The sequence below is a fragment of the Triturus cristatus genome, chromosome 2_2 (assembly GCF_964204655.1).
Source record: "Triturus cristatus chromosome 2_2, aTriCri1.1, whole genome shotgun sequence".
Classification (NCBI taxonomy): domain Eukaryota; kingdom Metazoa; phylum Chordata; class Amphibia; order Caudata; family Salamandridae; genus Triturus; species Triturus cristatus.
In genome coordinates this window covers 751,478,885-751,502,996 of record NC_140582.1, presented here as the reverse complement: position 1 = coordinate 751,502,996, position 24,112 = coordinate 751,478,885, and the positions used below count along the sequence as shown (strand labels likewise).

The 24,112-nt window shown below is 43.2% G+C and overlaps 1 protein-coding gene across 5 annotated transcripts in view; it reads left to right on the top strand.

Annotated features, from left to right (window-relative positions):
* PCM1 (pericentriolar material 1) overlaps positions 1-24,112 on the top strand; it is a 1,275,228-nt gene that overhangs the window by 244,434 nt on the left and 1,006,682 nt on the right. For all 5 annotated transcript variants that reach the window (XM_085641994.1, XM_085641996.1, XM_085641995.1 and 2 more), the window contains exons 14-16: positions 14,575-14,714; positions 14,795-14,924; positions 23,207-23,347. In XM_085641994.1, the coding sequence (XP_085498120.1) occupies positions 14,575-14,714; positions 14,795-14,924; positions 23,207-23,347 (411 nt within the window). The remainder of the gene's footprint in view (positions 1-14,574; positions 14,715-14,794; positions 14,925-23,206; positions 23,348-24,112) is intronic.

Genomic DNA, 24,112 nt, shown 5'->3' with positions numbered 1-24,112 from the left:
GGACGACTGGCTCATCAAAGCCAGCTCTTACTCAAAATGTCTCCAGCACACTCAAATAACACTGCAATTACTGTACAATCTGGGGTTCACAGTGAATGTGTTGAAGTCCCATCGTCTTCTCTCCAATACACAAACCTATTTGCGAGCGACTCATTACTCTAGCCTGTCCCAATACAGACAGAATCTGGAATATTCAGGCTCTAATCTCCCAGTTTCAGCCCGACCAGTCATTAAAAGCTCGAGTATATATGCAGCTACTGGCAATGATGTCTTGCATCATGATAGTTTGCCATGCAAGACATCACATACATCCCCTTCAAGAATGCTTAGCACGTCTGTGGAATTGGTCTCTGGGTCAATTATCAGATCTAGTGTTAGACTGCCACACCCAACACTCTCTGCAGTAGTGGAATCCACAAAACTTACCAAAGGACGGCCCTTCATCGACCCAGTTCCACAGACCGTGCTAACAGCAGACGCATCGCTCACTGGTTGGGGAGCTCATCACCATACTCACACAGTTCAAGGTTTGTGGAGTCAAAAGCAAAAGCAATTTCACATAAATCATCTAGAGCTGCTAGCAGTATTCCTAGCGCTCAAATCCTTCCTCACTCACCTTGCAGGCAAAGCTGTGCTAGTCCGCACCGACAACATGACAGCCATGTATTATATACAAAAACAGGGGGGGGGCACTCTCTCCAACTGTCACACCTTGCACAAACCATTTGGAGGTGGGCCATACATCACAATCTCCCTCTCTCCTGGCAGAGCACCTCCCATGAGTAAACAATCAAATTGCAGACCTTCTCAGCAGGCAGAGACAACAGATTCACGAGTGGGAACTTCACCCCCAAGCCCCCATCTCATTCTTTATAATGTGGGGTTTTCCACAGAATGATCTGTTCGCCACACACAAACACAGTATGCCAAAGCTTCACCTCCAGATATCCACACCCATTGGTCAAAGGTAATGCACTATGGATGAACTGGTCAGGGATATTTGCCTACGCTTTTCCACCTCTCTCACCAATTCCACTCGTGGTTCGAAAGCTCAGACAAACATCCCTCACACTGATCCTAATAGCTCCCACATGGGCCCGTCAACCTTGGTTCACTACCCTGTTGGAGCTCTCAGTAGTTCCTCATCAAAAACTACATCTGACACCCAGTCTCCTCACACAGAGCCATGAAGACATAAATCCAGAACCCAAACTACTCAACCTAGCGATCTGGCACCTGAAATTATAGCTTGGTCATCTGAACATTCCACCAGACTGTATGAATATCATTAGAGAGGCCAGAAGGCCTACAAGGGCTTGGTATATATTGTAATAACCATATCAACCCGCTAGATGCTTCCATTCAAAATATCATTTGTTACTCACTACACTTGCAGCAGTCAGTATTGGCTTACACATCCATACGCTTACATATTGCTGCAATAGCTGCATACCTCCAAAATATACAGCAGATGTCCCTTTTTAGAGTACCTGTTATCAAAGCTTTTATGGAAGGACTCGAGAGTTAGTCCTCCAAGACTTCCACATGCTCCAGTGTGGAATCTTAACATTGCCCTTACCAGACTAATATGTCCACCCTTCGAGCCATTGCATAAATGTGAACTGCAATTTCTCACTTGGAAAGTTGATTTCCTCATTGCTATTACATCACTGAGGAGAGTGGGTGAGCTTCAGGCACTAACCATAGAGGAACCATTTTTCCAACTACACAAAGACAAAGTGGTTCTTTGCTCTAGCTCTACGTTCCTACCTAAAGTAGTATCTGCCTTTCACATCCATCAATCTGTTGAGCTACCAGTGTATTTCCTCAACCAGCTTCAGTGTCAGAACGAGCTCTACACACTTTAGATGTTAAAAGAGCATTATTATATTACTTAGAAAGTGGAGAGGTGTGGTGCAGCAGCCAGGGCAGCTGACTTCGGAGCACAGAGTTCACGGTTTGATCCCCGGCTCCGGCGGCAGCTCAGCTCAGCACCATGCGACTCTGGGCAATAGCTCACTTAATTTCCACAACGGCCCCCAGCGCCTTGAGACCCGTAAGGGTGAGTGGTTTGCGCTCTACAAAATACGAATTTACATAGAAAGAACAAATCATTTCGTAAAACAAAACAACTCTTTGGCTTTTGCTCCACCACACAAAGGCAATCCTATATCTAAATCAGGTATTGCTAGGTGATTTGTCATATGTAGTCAAACATGTTATGTAAAAGCAAAAATAACTTTACCAATATCCCCTAGAGTGCATTCCACACGCAAACTAGGGGCTACTATGGCTTTCATAGGAATCATCCCCATAGCTGACATCTGTAAAGCTGCAACATGGTCTACACCGCACACATTCACCAAGCACTATTGTGTACATGTGTTAGCGAGACAGCAAGCTAATATATGGCAGGCAGTACTTAAAACACTCTTTCAGACAACTGCAACAGCTACAGGTTAGCCACCGGTTTGGGAGAAGACTGCTGTACAGTCTATGCAAAGCATGTGATCTACAGCTCACATGCCTTGAACGGAAAATGTTACTTACCCAGTAAGCATCTGTTCTTGGCATGTAGAGCTGTAGATTTCACATGCGCCCACCAGCTTCCCCGCGTACCTATACCTGTTGCAGTTTGTTCTCATTTTATATACATACACATGGGCATCTCTGTTCTACACTTGCTAACTCCATTCTCACCCTCTGTGGGGAAAAAAATCTAACAATGGAGTCAGTGCCCATGCGCACTATCACCGAAAGGAGGAGACACCTTACCTTGTGACAGGAAAGACTTCTTTGAAGAGAAACAACTTGAAACATCGGTACCCAACACTAGGTCGTAGGAGTATGCAAAGCATGTGAATCTACAGCTCTACATGCCAAGAACAGATGCCTACTGGGTAAGTAACATTTCTCTTCCAGGGGATCCTCATCAAAGTCATAAGCACTAGAATGTTCCCGCCCATGCGCGCGACCCCGGAAACACAATCATATATGTGACAAACATATATGTATCTATCTATATCTATCTATCTATATCTATCTATCTATCTATCTATCTATCTATCTATATATATATATATATATATATATATGTGTATATATATATAATATCTCAAATGCAGCCTTTCATAACTAGAGCTGAATAATGCTGTAAGGACTCCCCTGTATATTATAAACAATATATTAAAAAACAGCAAAGCATGTTTGAAAACTATTTTAATGCTTAGCATTTAGCACAATCCCTCAGATAGGACTGAAAGCATTGACAGCTTACAGGCTTCATTGCAGAAAACTACAGCCTAGAAAGGCTGGAAAGCGAACTCATAGCAACATAGAAATAAACTGGCACTGTGCCTTTAAGGCAGCCATGACCCCTAGCTTCCCATCATGCCTCAGGAGTGACAGTTAGGTCAGTTGTTCTTTCCGGCTCCTTCAGTCAGGACCCTGCTTACACAGCTCCACTTTTTTCTGGTTTTACTCAAATAATCTTCAATTTTCAGGAAAACATCATCTTACTTCGACGTTTTACATCTAGTCAAGTAAGGTGCTCACTTTTTCTGACTAATTTTGGCATTTTTTACCACTCAAAATGCCATCCTTTTTTGATCCCTGCCCTTCATGTGGAAAAAAGAAGGCCAAGTCAGACTCTCATGCAGTCTTTATTCTCTGTCTGCCTAAAGATCATGTTCCCAAGACTTGTCCTCCTTGCCAGTCTCTCTCTAAAAGAACTTTAAAGACAGGGAGCGTATTCGTCTTTATGGGCTGGCAGAAAAGGCTTCCAGAGGCAGGTCTCCGGTGAGAAAGGGCTCTAAGAGGCCCAGATCCTCTTCTAGAAGGAGGAAATCCTCAGCGTCGGGCTCGGCATTGAGAAAACATCCAATGGTGGGGCATATGTCCAAGAAAAGACCTTCGACGGCGGGCTCGCAGTCGAGAGAACGCAGACATACAGGTACGTCCTTGCATTCAACGTCGAAGAATCGTGAGCATCCGCCGTCGTCAACCCGGCGGTGATCGGCGTCTAGGATCAGCAGCCCTCCGCCGGCATCGTCTCTACGTTCGACGTCGAAAGCTGACAACCCTCCGTCATCGTCAATCCAACGACGATCGACGTCGAGGGGAGAGAGTCCTCCGCCGTCGTCAACCGGACGACGATCGGCATCGGGAACGAGAAGCCCTCCGCCGTCATCAACCCGACGACGATCGGTGTCGAGGACCAGAAGCCCTCCGCCATCGTCATCCCACCGATGATCGGCGTCGAGGCGAAGAAGTCCTTCGGCGTCGTCGATCCAGCGTCGCTCGACGTCGAGGCGCATAAGTACCCAGGCATCGTCGACGAGCCATTCGACGTCGAGACATTCGCCGTCGAAACACACGGAGTCGACGCCGAAATTGATCCCAACACCTGGTCTAATTTCGACGGTTAGAAGAAGATCTAGATCGACGTCGAGAAGGGCTCCATCAGAGCAGGTTATACGCTCGACTTAGAGACCCACATCAGTGAGATCTGGAGAAGGTTCAGTGGTTTTGGTGACTGAGTCAGCATCACGGCACTCATACTCTCATTCCTCGATACGTCCTTCAACGCATTGACCATCTGCGTCCCCAGAACGTCATTCGAGAAGGTCACGACAGAGATCTCTGTCACGTCAAAGGGCTTCCCCTTCTGTTCACCTATCTCCAAGATGGCTTTTACCAATCGATCACTGGAGTAAGGATCCAGTGGGGGCATCAAGAAGGGAGGAACACTATACTAGCCCGATCCACAGATGTCCTCTACAAAGATTAGTACAAGAGGTGGATAGATCGCCTTCACCTGCACGTCAGCGCCATGCGGGAAGATCGCGAGAGCGCAGGCCTTCTACTTCCCATCACCAAAGAAGGAGGTCTCCTACATGGTCATCTTCCTCCACCCGCTCCTCTAAATGAGACTATTCACCTACCCTATCGGACAGCCCACAGTCGAGAGTGTCTCCAATAGATGATATTAACACGTATCATGATGTGCTACAAAGAGGGGCTCAGAAGCTGAACATTCAGATGTCCACTCCTCAGGTCGCTACTACGGTAATCTTTGAGACGCTGCACCAAAGATCTGCTTCTCGTCCATTGCTGCCTCTGGTTCCTGGGCTTCTGGAACCAGTGATGGATATTTTCCTAACCCACTCTGCTATTAAGGCTACACCTTCCAGAATACAGAAAAAATACAAACCGGCTGATACAGACCGGGCTTTTTTTAAAACCGATCCGCCTGCAGATTATCGTCGCATCGGCACGAAAAACGCATGCCGTCTCTGCACATTCGTTGGTCCCTCTGGACAAAGAGAGTAAGTCCCAGGATTCTTGGGGACGGAAGGTTTGTGGATCTGCAGCGTCATCACTAAAAGTCTCCAGCGCAGCAGCCTTATTAGGTCGCTACGACAGAGCCTTATGGGACTCCTTGGATCGTTTCAAAGAGAAGCTACTAAAGGAGGATCAAAAGGACTTTGAGGAGTTCATTACAGAAGGATCCCCGGTAGCTAACCAAATGATTAGCACGGCAGCGGATGGTGCCACACTATCGGCGCATTCTTATGCACATGGCATTTGCGCTAGGAGGTCTGCCTGGTTAAGGCTTACAGCTCTCAAACCAGATGCTCAACAGAGGATCCTTAACCTGCCCTTTTCTGGCTCCTCATTGTTTGGCACCCATACAGATGAGGAAATGGGTAGAATGAAAGCCGAATTAGACACTCTGAAGGCTGTGGGATTAGAGAAGAAGAAAGAATTCAGGCGGAGATAGAGACCCAACCAGCGCAAGGGCTACCAACAGAGGGTTCCAACCCCTCAGTGGTCCCATAACAAAAATAAAGGAAGATCACAGTTCCAAAGCCGAAAGTGAAACAGAGGTAGAGGAGGTAATCAGCAGCAGTCCTCTTCCACAGCTAGATCAGCAGGGAAGCAATGAGCAAGAGATTCCTCTGGCGCCGTTGCCCACTCCAGTGGGAGGAAGTGTTTCACATCATCTGAAAGAGTGGTGCAACCTAACAAAAGATCGTTGGGTGCTCAGTATACTGCGCTATGGCTACACACTACGTTTCCGTGTGTCTCCGAAGGACACCCCTCCAAAAAGATCTCGTCCTCACCAGCTAGAGGTAATACGACAAGAAGTGGTGGCCCTTCTGCAAAAAAAGGCCATAGAGAAGGTTCCTCCCTCTCAGCGGGGAAAGGGAGTGTACTCCAGGTACTTTCTTGTACCAAAAAGAGATCAAGAGCACAAATTCAGACCTATCCTGGACCTTCGATCGCTGAACAAAGTCCTCTTGAAAGAGAAATTTCACATGCTGGCGCTTCATCAAATATGTCCACATCTGCAAGCAGGAGATTGGATGTGTTCAGTGGATCTCCAGCATGCGTATTTCCACATTCCTATAATTCCCTGTCATCGCAAATATCTGCGATTCGTGGTTTGCAGCAATCACTACCAGTTCAGGGTGTTGCCCTTCGGACTAAAATCTGCCCCACGAGTCTTTACCAAGTGCATGGCGGTGGTAGCGGTGGCTCTACACAGAAGAGGTCTGTTCGTGTATCTGTACTTGGACGATTGGCTCCTGAAAGGGCCATCCCCTCAAAGTACAGAGCGACTTCCGAATAAGTCTATCTCTACTCCGCAGGCTAGGTCTGCACGTGAATATGGAGAAATCGGTTCACTGGCCTACTCAGGTGATCCATTATCTGGGCTCCACTCTGGATACAAGCCTAGGAAGAGCGTTTCCTTCGTAACAGAGACTCATCAATTCAACAGAAGTGCAAAACTCTTCTCCAGACAACTCGTCCAACGGTCCAGCAAGTGGCATCTCTGCTAGGATCGATGGCTTCTTGCATATTTCTCATTCCCAACGCCAGGCTGAGAATGAGACCTTTGCAACAGGACCTAGAGGACAAGTGGGACCAAGCATCGGGTCACTGGGAAGACCGTATTGTGCTTTCACAAGCAAAAACGTCGTCCATTCTATGGTGGACTCGACCAAAGAACCTCTTAGTGGGAGTCCCCTTCCATTAACCTGTTCCGACCCCGTCCTTGGTAACAGATGCATCTCTACAAGGGTGGGGAGCGCACATGGATTGCCTACAGATGCAGGGACGGTGGTCCTTCAAGGAGCAATCCTACCACATAAACATGTTGGAGCTGCGAGCAGTCCATCTAGCTCTGAAAGCTTTTCAGCCCTCAATCACGTCCAACTCGATCCTGATCCAAACAGACAACACGACCACCATGTATTACCTCAACAAACAGGGTGGTACGCGCTCTTGCCCGCTCTCCCTGGAGGCTCAAACGATATGGCACTGGCTTCTAGCCAGAGGCCTCTCCATCACGGCGGTGCATCTTCCAGGGGAGCGAAACGTGCGAGCAGACGCACTCAGTCGGCACTTCGAAGATCAGCCAGACTGGATGCCAAACGACTAGGTAGTGGCAGAAATTTTCCATCAGTGGGGGCAACCTTCCATAGACTTGTTTGCAGACGATCAAAACAAAAAATGCCTCGCCTTCGCGTCCAGGTTCCACCGTCCAGGGACGAGGGGGAATGCTCCTTCGATGGATTGGTCCAGAGTATTTGCATACGCCTTTCCTCCCCTGCCTCTGATCCCGAAGGTGGTATCCAAGCTCATCCGATCCAACATGTCAATGATCCTGATAGTCCAACACTGGCCTCGTCAGTGGTGGTACCCGGATCTCTTACAGCTGTCGGTGCACCCCCACAGGAGGCTTCCTTACAGATCTGACCTACTGACCAAGATGGACGGGAAGATTCTACATCCCAACCATCCCTCACTGAACTTGGCAGCATGGCACCTGAGGCCCTGCAATATGGACATTTGAATTTACCGCAGGACTGTATGCATATACTATAGGAGGCAAAGAGACCTTCCACAAGGGCGTCATACTCTTTTAAGTGGAAAAGATTCTACTTATGGTGCACTCGTAATCATTTTAATCCTACCACAGGGCAGGAGGAGGTAATTCTTCCTTATCTCCTGTACTTGGCTAAATCAGGTTTAAAGTATTCCTCGATCAGAGTCCACTTAGCGGCCATTACGGCCTACAGAAAGTCTCCAAACCAGCCTTCTTTTTTTCAACTACAGGTGTTCAAGGTTTTCCTACAGGGGTTGAAGAAAGTGTATCCCCCTGTTTGGCCTCCTTCTCCTCCTTGGGAGTTCAATCTAGTCCTCTCTAGATTGATAGGTCCTCCTTTTGAGCCCATCCATAAAGCCACGTTGCAGCATTTGACATGGAAGACCGCTTTCTTAGTCGCGATAACATCAGCGCGCAGAGTAAGTGAAATCCAAGTGCTGTCTTCCATAGAGCCATATACTATCTTTCACCACAACAGGGTAGTGTTAAGAACTCACCCTGCTTTTTTGCCAAAAGTTGTCTGATTTTTCATGTTAATCAGTCAATTTCCCTACCGTCTTTTTTTCCCCCAAACCCGTTACTCCTGCGGAATGGTCACTTCACTCCTTAGACATTCAGAGAGTGCTCAAGTTCTAATTGGAGGGAACGAAGGACATAAGATAATCAGAGCCATTGTTTTTAAATTATGGTTCCATAAGGACAGGCTTCCCAGCTTCCAAAAGGTCCATTTCCAGATGGATAGTGTCCTGTATAAAATGGCCTACCAGCCTGCAAATAAACCCCTATTGTCACCTAAAGCACACTCCACTAGGGGAAAAGCAGCTACAAAAGCTTTCTTGCATGATGTTCCGATGGCAGAGATTTGCAAGGCAGCAACCTGGAGATCGGTACACACTTTCACAAGGCATTATTGTCTTGAATCCGATTCCTGGGCGGATACTCAAGTAGGCCAAGCCTCCTTGAGAAATCTGTTCAGATAATAAAATACCTGGGTTTTCAAGGTTAGTTATCTGAGCTTGATTGTTATTTGTTTTTCTCCTTTGCCCGCAGTGAAAGAGGTGAGGCTCGCTATTCTATTCTAGTGCTTATGACTATTGATGAGGATCCCCTGGAAGAGAAGGATTAGTTACTTACCTGTAATCCTAGTTCTCTTCCAGGGGTATCCTCATCAAAGTCATAAGCAACCCTCCCGCCTCCCCGGGCAAAGGAACCTTATTTTTAAGGAATTATCAACTGTTTGTGTCATGGCTTTGTGTCACCGCAAAGAACAACTGACCTAACGGTCACCCCTGAGGCATGATGGGAAGCTAGGGGTCATGGCTGCCTTAAAGGCACGGCGCCAGTTTATTTCTATGTTGCTATGAGTTAGCTTTCCAGCCTTTCTAGGCTGTAGTTATCTGCAATGCAGCCTCTGAGCTGTCAATGCTTTCAGTCCTATCTGAGGGATTGTGCTAAATGCTAAGCATTAAAACAATTTTCAAACCTGCTTTGCTGTTTTTACCTGGTTTTTAATATATTGTTTATAATATACAAGGGAGTCCTTACAGCATTATTCAACTCTAGTTATGAAAGGCTGCATTTGACATATTTTTTTTTCCGGGGTCCCGCGCATGGGCGGGAATATTCTAGTGCTTATGACTCTGATGAGGATACCCCTGGAAGAGAACTAGGATTACAGGTAAGTAACTAATCCTTTCCTGACATTTTGCCATTGGTCATCTAAAACCACAAACATCGCAAAAACTTAAAGGCATAGCGGGACTAGGCAGCAATAAACTGGTCAATTTGTAGTATATCAGTTGGTGTTGTATGGGCCCATTTTCCAATATATTAATGTTTTTTGAGGATCCAAGCTGGATGCGCAGCAAGATCACTAGGCCCACCTGTCTTCGTCAAACACTTCTTAGACAGCTTTAGTGATTTGATTTCATAAACCTAAAATTCAAATTATGTTGGTATGCAAAAATGTATTTTGCTCATGCTTTCCCTAAGCTTTAGAGTATACATGGTAATGCTACACCTTAGGTCTTGCCGAACCTTTTCATTGGAGTAACCCTGTACCTATTTGGCTCCTGAGCTCCTTTTGGGATGGCTTACTGACCAATGTTATTTAAGTTTCAGATAAGTGTAAAGACTTAATAGCAATAATCCCCTGCAGGGCCCAGTTTTGTATCTCTGTAGTATTTGCCCTAGAGTGTTAGTTATGTGGCACATTGACTCTCACTTAACCAGGCCTCGAGAAGTCTACTTGCCATGGCGAGTCATATTTTATCAGGGCAAGCTATTTTTAGGTCCTGCTGGCTGTTTCTGGCAAACTCAAAAAGAACAGGTGTTCTGTTCACCCAGTGAATGAGCACTAAAGATGTCTTCAAATCTTGTTTTGACGTTTTGTAAAGTAAACTGACAATCGTGCTGTACAAAGTGTGTGCAATGAAAGGCTGTAGAATGTCAGTTTTTTGTTCTAACACACCATATAATTAGTTTGTAAGTAAACTGAACAAACATTTTGAAATATCTTTTAGTAGTTATGAAAGCAATTTTTTGGTAATTCTGTGTGATGAACAAAAAGATTTTAATAGGCTAAAAACAAATAAGAATATTTTATTTAATGATGTGCAAATGAAAACTAATTTACCTGAAACCCTATTTCAATAGATTGTTTATAATCTATATAGTTTTATCAGTGAAACTACATTAGTGGGAAGGATTGTGGCACATTTCAATGTGCTGTTCGTAAATGATCGTGCACTACCACATCAATTTAGTAATATATTTATTAAAAGTAGGTTTTAAACATGAATTGAGAAATATTCCTGCCCCTGCCCTGCTGGCAATACTATTAGTGAAAAAAGAGGCAAGTCAGGGGTCATGTGTACACCACATGTGGGCTCGATTCTTATTATTCATGGAGCAAATATTTAGTGTATTAAATCAAACAAAATAGGTTTTGATACAGCAGAAATGCTGAACTCACATATTTGAAGTTGCACACAAATGTGATAATGAAGAAAAAAGCGGGTTTGTAAAATAAAATATTTGCCTAGGATCAGGCAATTTGAGACAAGTTTTAGGGTCAAGTACATAGATTCACATGCTTAAATCATTCCCTGGTTTTGAAGTGGGAGTCCAACTGTACTATAAATAAAGCAGTAATAAAACATTCCATGGGGTGTCATGGTGAGAACCATCACTTTAATAGCTTAGGTCCTTTTAAAAAAAGGACCACATTTTGGATACAGCCAGCCTGTAGGTAGCACCCCCTAGAACCATCCCAAGAGAGGCTGAATCCCTCAAATGTTCTTCGCACGTCATGTGTGAAGGGAGTCTCCCTGAGCTCTGCTCAGTTATTCTAATAATTGTCACATTTCCTACTGGATATTCATCGTGTCTATAGGAAGGGCCTGTTTCGCCCCTGAAAGTTCTCTGGAAAAAGAGGGTCCATATTGATGATCCCCCAAAAGGATTGCATTTACTGCCTCTACCCTCCGCATGAGATGGAACAGTACAAGATCAGCTGTACTTTCTCATCAAAAACTCTGAGACAGAGAAGGCAGGCTGTTACTTTGGCTCAAGAAGACGCAGAGGACATCCTCTGATGTGGAGAGTAACACCTCTTCTAAATCTCATACGAGGCCCAAATCGTCTGAAGGTAAGTCTGAGGAGGGCAAAAAACATCTTAAAACCTCCCATCAGACTGAAGAAGCTTATAAGAAGTAGAAGCATCCCAAAGTCTCCTCAGAGCCAGCCTTGCCATCACATTCGGTGTCTGGGATATATGCTTAAGCTTCTCCCCCCCCCCCCCCACATCCAATTGATTCCCAAGGTACTGACCAAAATGAAAGCGGAACGCTGCCGCCTGCTTCTCTTAGCCCCCAGGTGGGCCAAACCGCACTGGTTCTTAGAGCTTCTCTTCCTCCTCTCAGAAGCCAGGTCCTTCCGTCTTCTACCGCCGCCAACACTATTAACCAGGAACGAGGGCCAGATAGGTCACGCGGAACCAGCATCTCTCCGATTGCATGCATGGCTTCTGAATTCTATGAATTTAAGAATCTGAATATTACTCAGAGGGTAATGATGGTCTCGCCGAATTTCGAGCGGAAAGCGCCAACAAAACATACAAGCTGAAACGAAGGAGATGTTGGTCTCTGGTGCTATCAAAACAAATAGCATCCCTACCTATCTATTCCAGAACAAATCCTTCTGTACCTGCTTTCCGTGGTAAAGTCAGGCCTGGCATATCCTAACGCAATTCCTGAAAGGACTGTTTCGAACCTTTCCGCCTGTACAACCTCCTCCAAAAATGACGCTTAAATATAGTTCTATCACAATTGCTGAGGCAAACCTTTGAACCCATTCATAGTGCAGACATCGAATACCTTACGTGGAAGGTTTCTCTCTTGCTCGCTTTGACATCCACCAGGAGAGGCAGCGCATTACAGGTTTTTACTATACAACAACCCTTTCTATGCTTCACAAATGAAATGGTAATTCTTAGGAGGAATCCAAAATTCATCCCAAAAGTTCTGTCGCACTTCCACCTTAACGAGTTTATAGTTCGCTGAACTTTCTTCCCTGATCTGGTTACACCAGCGGAACGAGCTCTGCATACTTTAGACATTAAAAGACGTCTTAATTTTATCTACAGTAGTCCAAAACTATTTGAAAGACTGATCAGCTATTTGTAGCCTATGGACAAAGTCATCAAGGAACAGCTGTTGCTAAGGCTACTAATGCCAGATGGTTAACTGCAACAATTCATTTTTGACACGATAAGGCAGGCAAGACTTTGACCAGAACAGTTAAAGCAGACTCCACAAGTGCAGTCTTCACCTCAGCTGCTATGTTCGCAGGAATCACATTGGAAAAAAATCTGCAGACATTACTGGCTGGAATCTATGCAACATGCTGATGCAGGTGTGCCACAGGCAGGCTTCGCTATTTATTTCAATGAAGTGAGTCTCTTTAAATAGGAGTTTCATTCTGCTTTATGTTGACCTGTGTATCAAATAGGTCTTTTCTATTCATTAATGAAAATGTTATGCATTCTTTATAATATATTATTAATAAGTATTCTAATGTCGTTACATATAGTGTGCATATGGTTATGTTGTACGGTTCTCATAAGAAATATGTGCATGTATACAGTCTCAAATGGTTCTAGTACTCCCACCATCCTCCAAGGGTACTTAATTGTTTACAGTACTGCTTGCTATTCAGATTGAAGCATGTGAATCTATGAAAGATACCCCAATACTGGATAAGAAATAAGTTACTTACCTGTAACCGAAGTTATCCAGTATTCATGATCTTATCTAGTGCATCTTTTCAAGATCTAAAATGGTGCTTTAGCCCTCGTATAAAACTTCTTCAGCCCTATGAGAAATGTTCACTATTTTTATTATGTATTCGGGGACTCATGTTAAAACATTTTTTCCATGACAAAGAAGCAGATTATGAGGTATATACCAGTTGTCCTCTTTGTAGGTAGATTTTCTGCGTTTCAAGGAGAGGAATGTGAAGTAAATGAATAGGAGTAACTGACTTTCCTCTTGTTCTGTTATGTCTTATAGCAGGAAGTAGGTTGTGTACCAAATTTTAGATTACTTGCAAAGACCTTTTCATGCTTCCCAGCTCTTTAATAAACAGTCAACTTCTTGGAATTAGATAATACTATATATCTAAGACCAATAACAGCCTTGATGTTCTTCACTGACACCACGCACACCCACCAGACATTCGTTTTGTGCACAGATGCATTTGTCCAACTGGGTGTCTTACCAGCATTGGAATTTATGGCATCAAAGGTTTTTACACAGATTATTGTAGCACGTATGTAACCTTTTGAGCTAATTTAATTGGAATCTGTAAAGTCCAGGTGATTGATAGTTGCCTTCAGATGACTGTTTCCAATAGCATGTGCCTAGCGTACCAGTCTTTTACTGGCCATTAGCAAATTCCTCCTATATAACACAAAATGAACAGATAGATTTGAGGGGCTTTAAGAATGATTTATTTTCAAAAGAAACTTCCTTCTTCCCTAAGATGCCTTTAACAACCAAAATCTCTACCCTACTTATGCTGGGTATTATCCCACTCAACACCAGGTTGACTAGGTTTTCTTAGCAGGGTACACTACAGATATAGTTTGGGAATCTCACTCAACAACCCCCTGAATCTTGCTGATTAAGATACGCCCACAAACTTGTCTGACCAAACTCTGTTTTGTGAACTAATGTCAGGATTTTGAATTCGACTCTTCTTTACTGGCAACCTATGCATTGCTATATTTTGATTGAAATATGCTTGTGTTCAGGATTTTGGCAGCAGCTTTTGCAGTAGAATTGTGGTATACCGTTCATATTGGCAGTGAAAGCATGCCAGCTGATGTATACTAGCAACACACCTTCACCCTTTGATTCATGAAACTCAGAGGGTGACCTAGTCCTTGTAGTTGCTCAGTGACTCAATCATTCACCCACTCAATACAGAGGGAACCCTACAGATACCAAATTGTCAAGCTTAATCTACAAATCTTGGTTTCTAATGTTTTTTCTAATGACTGTATGGATGTTTAAATCGGCCCACTGCAATTTAAGTTACCTTCATTTGTTAAGTTTTAGGAATTTCTTTTATTGTATGCTACTAAATTTTATGTAACAAATACTTATTTCAAATTTTAGGATGGCGAAGACGCAGAGGCTTGTCCTGTTAATAGATTGAACCATGTTGATGATGTAGTGGCAGATGAACATCAACCAAATAACATTAGGCCCAGTGCCTCAAAATCACAGAGAGATGTGGTGCTCAATGAAAAAGCAAGGTAAATATGTTCCTCTTTGTTTTTAATGGTTCTTTTAACAATTTACGTGATTTAAACTGAAAATAATTCTAATACTTTAGGGAGAAATTTTATGAAGCCAAACTTGAACAGCAACAAAGAGAATTAAAGCAGCTACATGAGGAAAGAAAAAAACTTATCGACATACAAGAAAAGATTCAGGAATTGCAGAAGGCGTGTCCGGACCTTCAGGTAAAGGATTACACTTCATAAATGTTAGAGCAACTTATTTAATATTAACCTTAATGGGTCGCTAAGAAAGGATGCAATGTCATGTGAGTCTTCATTATGGGATCTTAATTAATATACTTTAACATTTGAATGTATGTGCAGCATCCTGGAAACACAATTGTGTGTGTGAGAGTTGAGAAATAGATTCCACTGCTGCAATTAATGAAGAAGCTACTTATTCTGGAGGGAAGTGTTTTGAAATTCTAAAACGGTTTACCTTGTTTAAAAAACCTGCCCAAATTTCTTTCCCAAAACATGCAGATCCAGGTTATAATATTCTTGGTAAATTCCATGTATTTTGGACAGTAGAACAAATGTTGTAAATGGGTGCTCAATTTAAGAGGTGTATATATATATGACTTCACAACGGGTCGAGTGCGTTGTCATCCCAACCCCTGCCCGGTGGACGTTCGAATTTGGGGGCTGGAGCGTTGAGGGGCCTCGGGAGTTCTGAGACATTGCACCGACCAGGACTCTGACATAAGACCACACCGTGGATTGTCCTGCACGTCGTCGAAAATCCACATGGACCTTAAAATCAAATCCCCTTGTAGCACTTAACTGGAGTGAAGCATTCTGGGACTGGTGCTTCTGACGAGCAGCCAGTTGGTACACGGTCACATGGATAGGGGTGGAGCAATTTTTTCATCAATGAGAAAAACGCTGGACTTTTAAAAACGGAGGGGAAAGAGAATCCTGAGAGGAGAGGCATCTGAGGAAGGCCGAGACAGGCCGAAGTAAGAATGACTGTTAATAAAATTTTCTCAGTTGAGTCAATTCACCCTAGAGAGGTAAAGTGCCTCTTTTATTTAATGGTGTTTATTTGCTCTTCTAAGATATTCATACATTGACTTTCAGCCTGACTTGCTGATGAAGATTAAACAGATAATTACCAATCTCCAACTATCCCTCCCTCTCACACTTTTCCTGTACCACACTCCAGTTGAATTCCCAAATGCACATGAATCAAAGGCTCTGTAGTAAAAGCATGACCTCAACTTCAGTTCTCTTCTCATGTAGACTTCTTTGAATTTAATCCCTGAGGTCCCTTAACCAATTAAGTCATCTTTGCTGGTACAGTTGGAGTGTTGAGCTTGTGAGCTCTGTGTTTTGGTGGCAAATATGTCTAAAAAGGATACCAGCCTGTGTTAAAAACACTATTGTGACTATCCTGTCTACATGTTTAAGGTGTAAATCTAATACTATTTAGAATCAGCCACATGGTGTAGCCTGACATGTTCTAAGGAGATAAAGTGTTGTCCTTATAACCTGGAAGAGGCAACAGTTTGTGTACCTTGAATGCCCAGGACTGGACCAGGAGCACAGCATGTAGTGCTGAATTCCTTTCTGATGGCCACCTTTTCTCAAACTAGATCTCCAACTTTTAGAAGCCAACTGGAAACTGGAAGTGGTTCTTCAGTATACGAAGAGATAGATTTAGGCAATTGTTTGCGAGATTGAGCATCACAGAACTTAACCATTTTGCTGTATTACAGGACCTAGTAATCTACATCAAAGGTTACGGCTGCCGCCACATTCTCATTGATCGTCAAGGTCTGGAACATACATTTTGATGCAAAGACTACTTCATATGGACTCCCCCCCCCACCCAGGGATCTTTTGGGGAGACTATTTAATACTCAACCTGCCATGCCATGTACCCATTATCCTAGCTGTCAAGGACTGCTTTAAGTCACGGTTCATTCTTTCTACAACAGAATTGCCCTCAGGCCTATATGGCGAAGAATAATGCGCTTGTACACCCGTGGACTTCATCAAATCATAGTACGCTTTAGAAGTGAAAGCAAGACCTTGGTCCGAGTGGAATGCACAACAGGCATAAATCTTGATGCAGACTTGCAAGTCTTTTATAACAGTTCGAGCTGCGGCCAAACCCAGAGAAACCTGGAGCAGGAATCGCCTGAAACCAGACTACATTTGAATGCAGTATCCGAAATCCGTGGACCACAATGATCTAAGTAAACACAGCCAAATTACTTGATGGAAATAGAGATGTCTGTAGTGGACGAGACACAGAGGAACTTTTGATTTGGTGACATTTGTCACAACGTAAAATTATTTTCAGATTTGATGGTATAAACCTTGCCACTAATATCTTTTCTGTAAGAGCAAAATAGCGGCAGCCACTCCAGCATGTGCGGAAGCTAAGCATTCATGAGTGGCCATAATTAAATCAAACCTGTGGTCTGCGTTGGGAGTCACCTGATCCCCCAACTCCAAGAATAGTTACAAAAGGAACATTCTGGTCGTTCAAATGATTAGAATATTTAAGGGGCAAACCCTTTAGTAAAGGGCTGCTGTGTTCAAATGTATTCGCGGCGGCCATGATATTGCCAATAGATTCTGGTTTTAGAGTGGGTTATCGCTGCTATTCTAGCTCTGGCTACTGCAGATTTGGCTGCTTCATCAGCCAAAGAATTCCCTACAGTGTGTGCTCCCACACGTTGATGACTCAATGTTTGTATAACATTCGTGTGTGGCAACGTATCCTTAAGATCAGCCATTTTCAACCAAAGTAGGTTGTGCTGAATTGTTCTACTGTTGGATTTTCTGAAGTGATTTTGTCGCCAAGAATGCTAATTATTATTAAAGGATTTACACAATAATACGAATCACACTCTTAAGTGTGGTGAAATCAGGATTCGTATACTCCAGTGAAAGAATTAGTCTTCAGTTCAGCCAACTGTGCAGTGCAGTCTCCGTGAGACTGTATGTCAGTATTTTGTGGATGAAAAACGCCATCTGATGCAGTGCCAATAACGATGCTGCATGTAGCAGAATACTGTTACTTAGAACCTATAGCAGGTTGTGCGATAGCATCATTATAAATAATATATTTATATTGATCAAGAGGCCGAACTGAAGAAGGAAAAGGATAAACATGGTCATTGCAAGAATTCTTGTGTTTGTAACGATTGGTCAAAGACTAAGTCTACATCCATGGCTGTCCAGGGCATAATCCACTGTATCCATTGAGGATGGAGAGCTTTTGCTTAGGAATTCTGGCTTTGATGGCGGCCTCTGAGGCTGGACCGGGAGAAACAACAATAATGAGTTTATCCTGAAGAAACGGTCTTTTTTGAGGATGGCCATCTGCACAGCAGTCAGTATTTTCTTTTCAGTAGAAGCAAAATGCATCTCTGCAGTGGAATAAAAATATGAATTATCTGCTATTGGGACCGTTTCACCTTCTTTAAAGGTGACCTGTAAATCCAATTGCACCTGGCAAAACGCGGATGACTAAATTCATGGTATTGACACACGTATGCAAGTGGCATGTTTCAAGTAAGTCTGATTATAAAGATCTGAGGGTGTTATTGTGTTTTGACGTCCAGCATGAATCTGAAAAATCAGGGTGTATTAAGGCATAAAGCAGTTTAATACATCAGGTATGTATGTTCTGCCCAAATTTCAAAATCCTATCCAGGATTGTAACTGTTTAAGTGTATGTGGTAGTTGCAATTAAGCACACTATTCAAGAAAGTGAGGGGCAAGACTCTTTCCTTTATGTGTAAGTTAATATCCTAAGAAAAGGACACTCAGAAAAGCTATGTATGATTTTATTTTTGATTTTTTTTTTTAAAAGTTAAACTTGTAGCCAAGTTCAGCAAATCGCAGTATTATGCGATCAACGCTTTCCAGATGTTGGTTTAATTCACCGCCTGTCAGGTAGATAGCTACGAAGGACAGAGCTTCAAGGTCAATTTAATGAAGAATTGGCACAATTTGTGCTTCAACAACTCCTGGGCTGCTGTTCTAGCCCAGAGGAAGTCGGGCATAACGCATTTGAAAACCTGGGACGCTAAATGCAGATCAGTCTCGGCTCTCTGGAGCAAAACTGATACCGAAAAAAAGTTTGAAATGGTCAAAGTGGTTTCATTTTTTTTATGGACCACATTATTGAGAAGTGCCATACTGTGGATATTTTGCACCGCAATTGTGCATGTATGACTGTTTAGGTGTTTATAATCTAAAACCATGCAATAGGAATAATTTAGTTTCAAATCAGGAAAAAGAGGATTATTCATTTGAGAGAAACAAGGTAATCTAGTTTGGAAAGAATTTTCTTAACGGGTGTTTTTGAGCCTGTTTAATAGAATACTGTGGTTGAATCTGAGGTGTTAACCGTATAGAAATAAAATAAGGGGAATCCTTATCCCATCCAGTACGTTTACGATAAAGAGCAGGGGCCAAATCTAGGGGCCATGCAGATGCGCAAGCTTGCTTGACTGTCAGGGTTGAGGTGTGAGAAGGAAGGGAGAATGATATCCGCACCTGGGGGGCATTCGAGAACAAAAGGTGGGGGCCAATTGACGTCCACCAAGAGAATGTTGTAAGTAGTAGTTAAGTTGTCCCAGAATATTGCTCTAATGATGCGTTTAACGTCCCAACGTCACCTTAAATCTGAATATTCAAATGATCTAGTCTGTCCGACGGGCTACTCGGGTGTTGGCGGTATCAACCGTAATAAATGTTTCAGTTGCTTTTGCTACTAGAAATTGGTGGAGATTCCTGCGTACTATGGTGACTTCTGGCGCACTGTTGAGGAGAGTCACTGCCCAACTCCTGTTTAGGAGGATGGTTCTCAGTCTGTGGCATATTTAGCAGTTAAAGCTGCAAACTTCTTTTTCTGAAAAGGGGCCTTATGTGGAAAGGTCGATCCTCCTTTATCTTCACGTCAGACGAACGTTCTCTCTTGTTGGTTTCACTTACTCTTCTTGTCTGTGTCCAGATCGCCCTTCTCTGTCGTACTGTTGATTAAAAGAGTCTTGGAAGGAACGAGGAGAATGGGGATCAGGAACCTGATACCTATCAGGAGTCTTGATTTTAAGTGTGATCATGAAAATCATCGTCTTTCAGAGGACTCCGGCAGTGGAGAACCTCCACGCTGTTTATCTTTCTGTTTAGATGTATCCTGTGTTGTTGTTTTTTTTGTAAACTTACAGGCCGGTCTGGCATCCTTATCTGAGCTAGGCTTGCCAAGCGGTGGTTCTGAAGGTCTGGTTCCCAAACTATTATGCCTTAAAGACGTATACACGTTAGCAAATATAACAGGCACCTGGCATTCGCAACCTTGGTAAGTTGCTGGCGTATAGCCAAAGATGCTTCTTCACCTTTAACATTAGAGAAAATCATTTTGTAGAGAATGTTCCACAAGTTTCATCCTCCAATCTAGGGTAGGACCTGCCCCATGTTCCTTCTGTATTTGTTTGAGGACGCCTAGTAGAACAGCCATTGAGGGAGTGCCATAACAAAGTTAGCAGTGGCAAAAGCAGTCCCCCAGGTATTGCAGTCAGCGAGAGTAGGAACCAGTCCAGCGGGTAAGCGCATTGTTAAGATTCTGTGCTTGTATTGTGTTCCTGTAAGGCAAAACACAGCTTTGAGTTGATAGATTGTTTGGGGGTGGTGGATGAGGGGGAGGCAGGCAATAAAAAAGGGTATTTCCTCACAATTTGTGGATCGTTTGCCCTAACTTGATTAAGCAATTACAGGACTAATGACAGACGCTGCATGCAACTGGGCTTGCGCTTGCAGGCCAAGTTTAGCTGTACCAGCTAGCAAAGTATGTGAAATATACTGAGTAAGATGTCTATATAGGACGACAAGAACATTATACAAAGCGTAAGTTTGTACTAAACTTTAATTACCCAAATCAGGATATGGGGTATAACCTGCAAGCCCCGGTCACGTGGTCCCTGCTTTACTCAAAGGGCCCATTCAAACAGTCCCAGGGACATGGAGAAGGGTGCCATTAAACCAAGTCTGGTGTTCCCAGACAGTAAGAGTAATTTCAACAAGTGCATATGGTCGATACGCAGAATGATCCTGGGGTGTAGTATATTCATGAAAAGTATCAACATTAGCATCCACAGCTGGAAATGTTACCCAGGAATAAAAAACTTCAAAGCAGAATGATGCGTCTGCCTCTAAAACAAAAATCACAGGAGCTAAAGCATTAGGGACTCCATGTTGTATCAAATGTTGAGTTACGACTGGATGGCAGTCAACAGCAGTAGCAGCGGGTTGCGCCATAATTAATCAGTAATGGATTCAAAGCATAGCACAAACAGGGTGTAAACCTTTTAATAGTCAAGCTTGAAAAACCAACAGAACTAGGTGTTCCCTAAAAAACTGTGGAGGACAAATCCCTAACACTACGGACATCTCAGAGAGCTGCAAGGGTATTGTGGACGAGCACAAGTAGTAGTCTGAGTTCCCGCAAGTAAGTACCTGACCAAAACGTTGGTGGCACCATTTTGCAGGGATTCTGCTCTGAAACAGAGCTATGCTTGGAACCATAGACCATCAGTATGTAGAGACTGAGTCGCCATACTACCTCAGTTTCTTTGAGCTTGAGTCTGACTACCTATAGTGCCTCACTTGCCCTACTAACCTTACCAGAGAAACAAATGGATTGTAACCCGAGAACACAACACAACACTACACTACACTCTTGACCATCTGAGAGATCACGGTAACAGAACACAGCCTTTCGCTTTCTCATTCGTACTTGCCCACAATAAGATGTACAAGAGACACGATGGAAGTTTAGAATAATATTTAAACTATTGTGCTGTAAAATGCAGTATTCGTGTCACGATTAGAAAACAGATGCATACCAAATATACTGTTAGTATGGTTAATAAACCTTATACCATAAAAAGCCATGCCATATTATAAGACCAATTAGCCTCCCTCCACCCCCCTTTTCCTACTGAAGCTAAATGATTATATATCAAAGATCCCTGGGTTTAGTGGCAGACCCCGTATCTTAGCATTCACAGATGGACGTTCTACAGTGAGTAGCCAAGGATTCATGACTCCACATTGAGCGCCCCAGGATGTTTTGTGGTGACTAGGCTAGGGCAATGCTGTTCAATTATTGCGGCCTGGCGGAATGAGACCAAGGAGAAAACACCATGTAATAAAGCCAGGAAAGGATTGTGCATTGTGGTTTATTCTGATTCATGGGGTGGCACAGAAGGATGTAATGCCCCTAATTCATTTCAGCAGTTTCTTGGTGACCCTCCGTATGAAAGTCATAAACATGCGCATATTGATGCATCAGAGATGCAAGGGGTGCCTTAAGTCTACAGTAGGTAGAAATGGTACTAAATTGATCTTTTTATCCTTGGGAATAAATACAACTGCCAGGCTGTTGAAAAATGTTTCAGAGTAGTCCTCTCTTCAGTCCCTATCGGCACGATTGTCAACCTAAGGAAAGTTATTTTAAGAAAGCATGAATCGCACACATCAATGGCAGCAAACCGGTTGTGTGGCTTAGAAAGTTAATCAATCAGATCTAATTGCTAATAAATAGAAGACCTTCCCTATAGCTATTAAAAAAGCACAAGAATTGGTTGTTTCACGCAAAGGTGGATTTTTGTGCAGGATGTCCTTCCTGAAAAAAACATAATATCATTAGCAGTCTGATTCAGAAAGCTGGGAAAGTAATGACCTTTTTGGCAATGACCAATTAATGCATTTATCTAGTACACTATCCTATGATGTGTATGTCACCAGAACAGGCGTATACACACACACACCTCACAAATGCAGGGTGATTGGCATGTTCTTTTTGGTTGTTATAGTAACAGTAAAACAAGTGTCCTTACATTGGTGGCATGCACATTCTATCAGGGATGAGGTTTCACAGACCCTCAATCGCAGGTGACCATTATTAGGGGCAAATTCTTGGCAGGATGGCAAGCTTATATCCTCGGCCTGAGAACAATAGGGCAGGCGGGAAGCAACAGTAGCCATACAACACGCAAATGTTTTCAAACTGAAGACTGTTTATGGCAGAAGTCTTTAGTGCGTAGCATTCAAAATGTGGTGATGATCACAACAGACCGTAAAACAACTGTCCAAGGGGCTCAAAATATGTCCTTTCTCTCTGAACTTTGGACGTATGCATACAGTAGAACATATCCCAAGATTGAAAGAGGTGGCAGATTATTTGAAATATCTGTTTCAACTCCTCTAAAATGTGATCTTGATCATGAAATGTAGGAGACATATCAGATTCCCTTTGTTTCAGTCTGACGTCTGTTCCGAGACTACATTGATATGGCTTCTAATGTTAATAACAGTAGATCATTTTACTCTTTTAAATCAGGCAAACTTTATTGAAACTGATTTCAGCCTTTTTGTCCATCACCCTCTTGTCAGAAGACTGCTGCCCTCCTGTTTACTGTGTATTTTCATTTTTGTTTCATTAGTTATCAACTGCTAGCACTGGAATTTGTCAAGCATCAAGCCAAGCCCCTATTGCAGCTTCAACTCCAGCCGAAAATAAGGACTGTGAAATGATGCTTCAGACCATTCCGGATCCTGAAGATTCCGAAGCTGTGGACAATGAGGTGGAGTATGCTTTAACATTGTTGTCTGCGCTATTGTAAATTCAGTTTTTGCATCTTGAACCTATTCTAGATTCACAGGCTAAGCAATAATCTGTCACTTAGTGGTGGGTGCAGAAAAGATTTTTGACATGAATTAGGTTTTGGGTGTTGACAGTAGATAGTGGTAGTATGCTGTTGACCCAACTCGAAGTACCCACAGCTCAACTGCTAATTTTAGATTTTGATTCTGCCATTGAGTTTCAAATCATTCCTAATTGGGAATTCAATTTTTAAAATATTTCAGAAAACACTGTAAGTAGGATCGTTACCCAGCTCCAGCAAACATTCCAGAGCAAGACTCAAATGGCATTGCTAATAGTGAGTCTTTGCGTCTGCATGCCATTGATGCCGGTGACTTGGATTGTCCTTTGAATTACAAATTTGCGTTTTGCGTGCTCTCTATCGGATTTCTACAAGTTCTTACAGAGGATACCTTGTAGGTTCTGCCCACAGCAGGGACAGAGCAAGGGTGCCATGAGCCACTGTGAAGGCAAGGAAAATTGCCACCTAGTCACCAAGTTGAGTAGTAAAAGACATCTCTACTTGGAGATTTACAGAACAACTCTGTGTCATGGTACTACCCCACCCACTAACTGTTTTATAGCTACACATCTGTTTAAAGGGAAAACTTACAGGCAGGTCTCTGAAAGTCATGTAATTGAATTCTCCCTGGGCATAAGTGCCCATTCAAATACCCTGGCACATCATGAAACCTTGCCTTGTCCT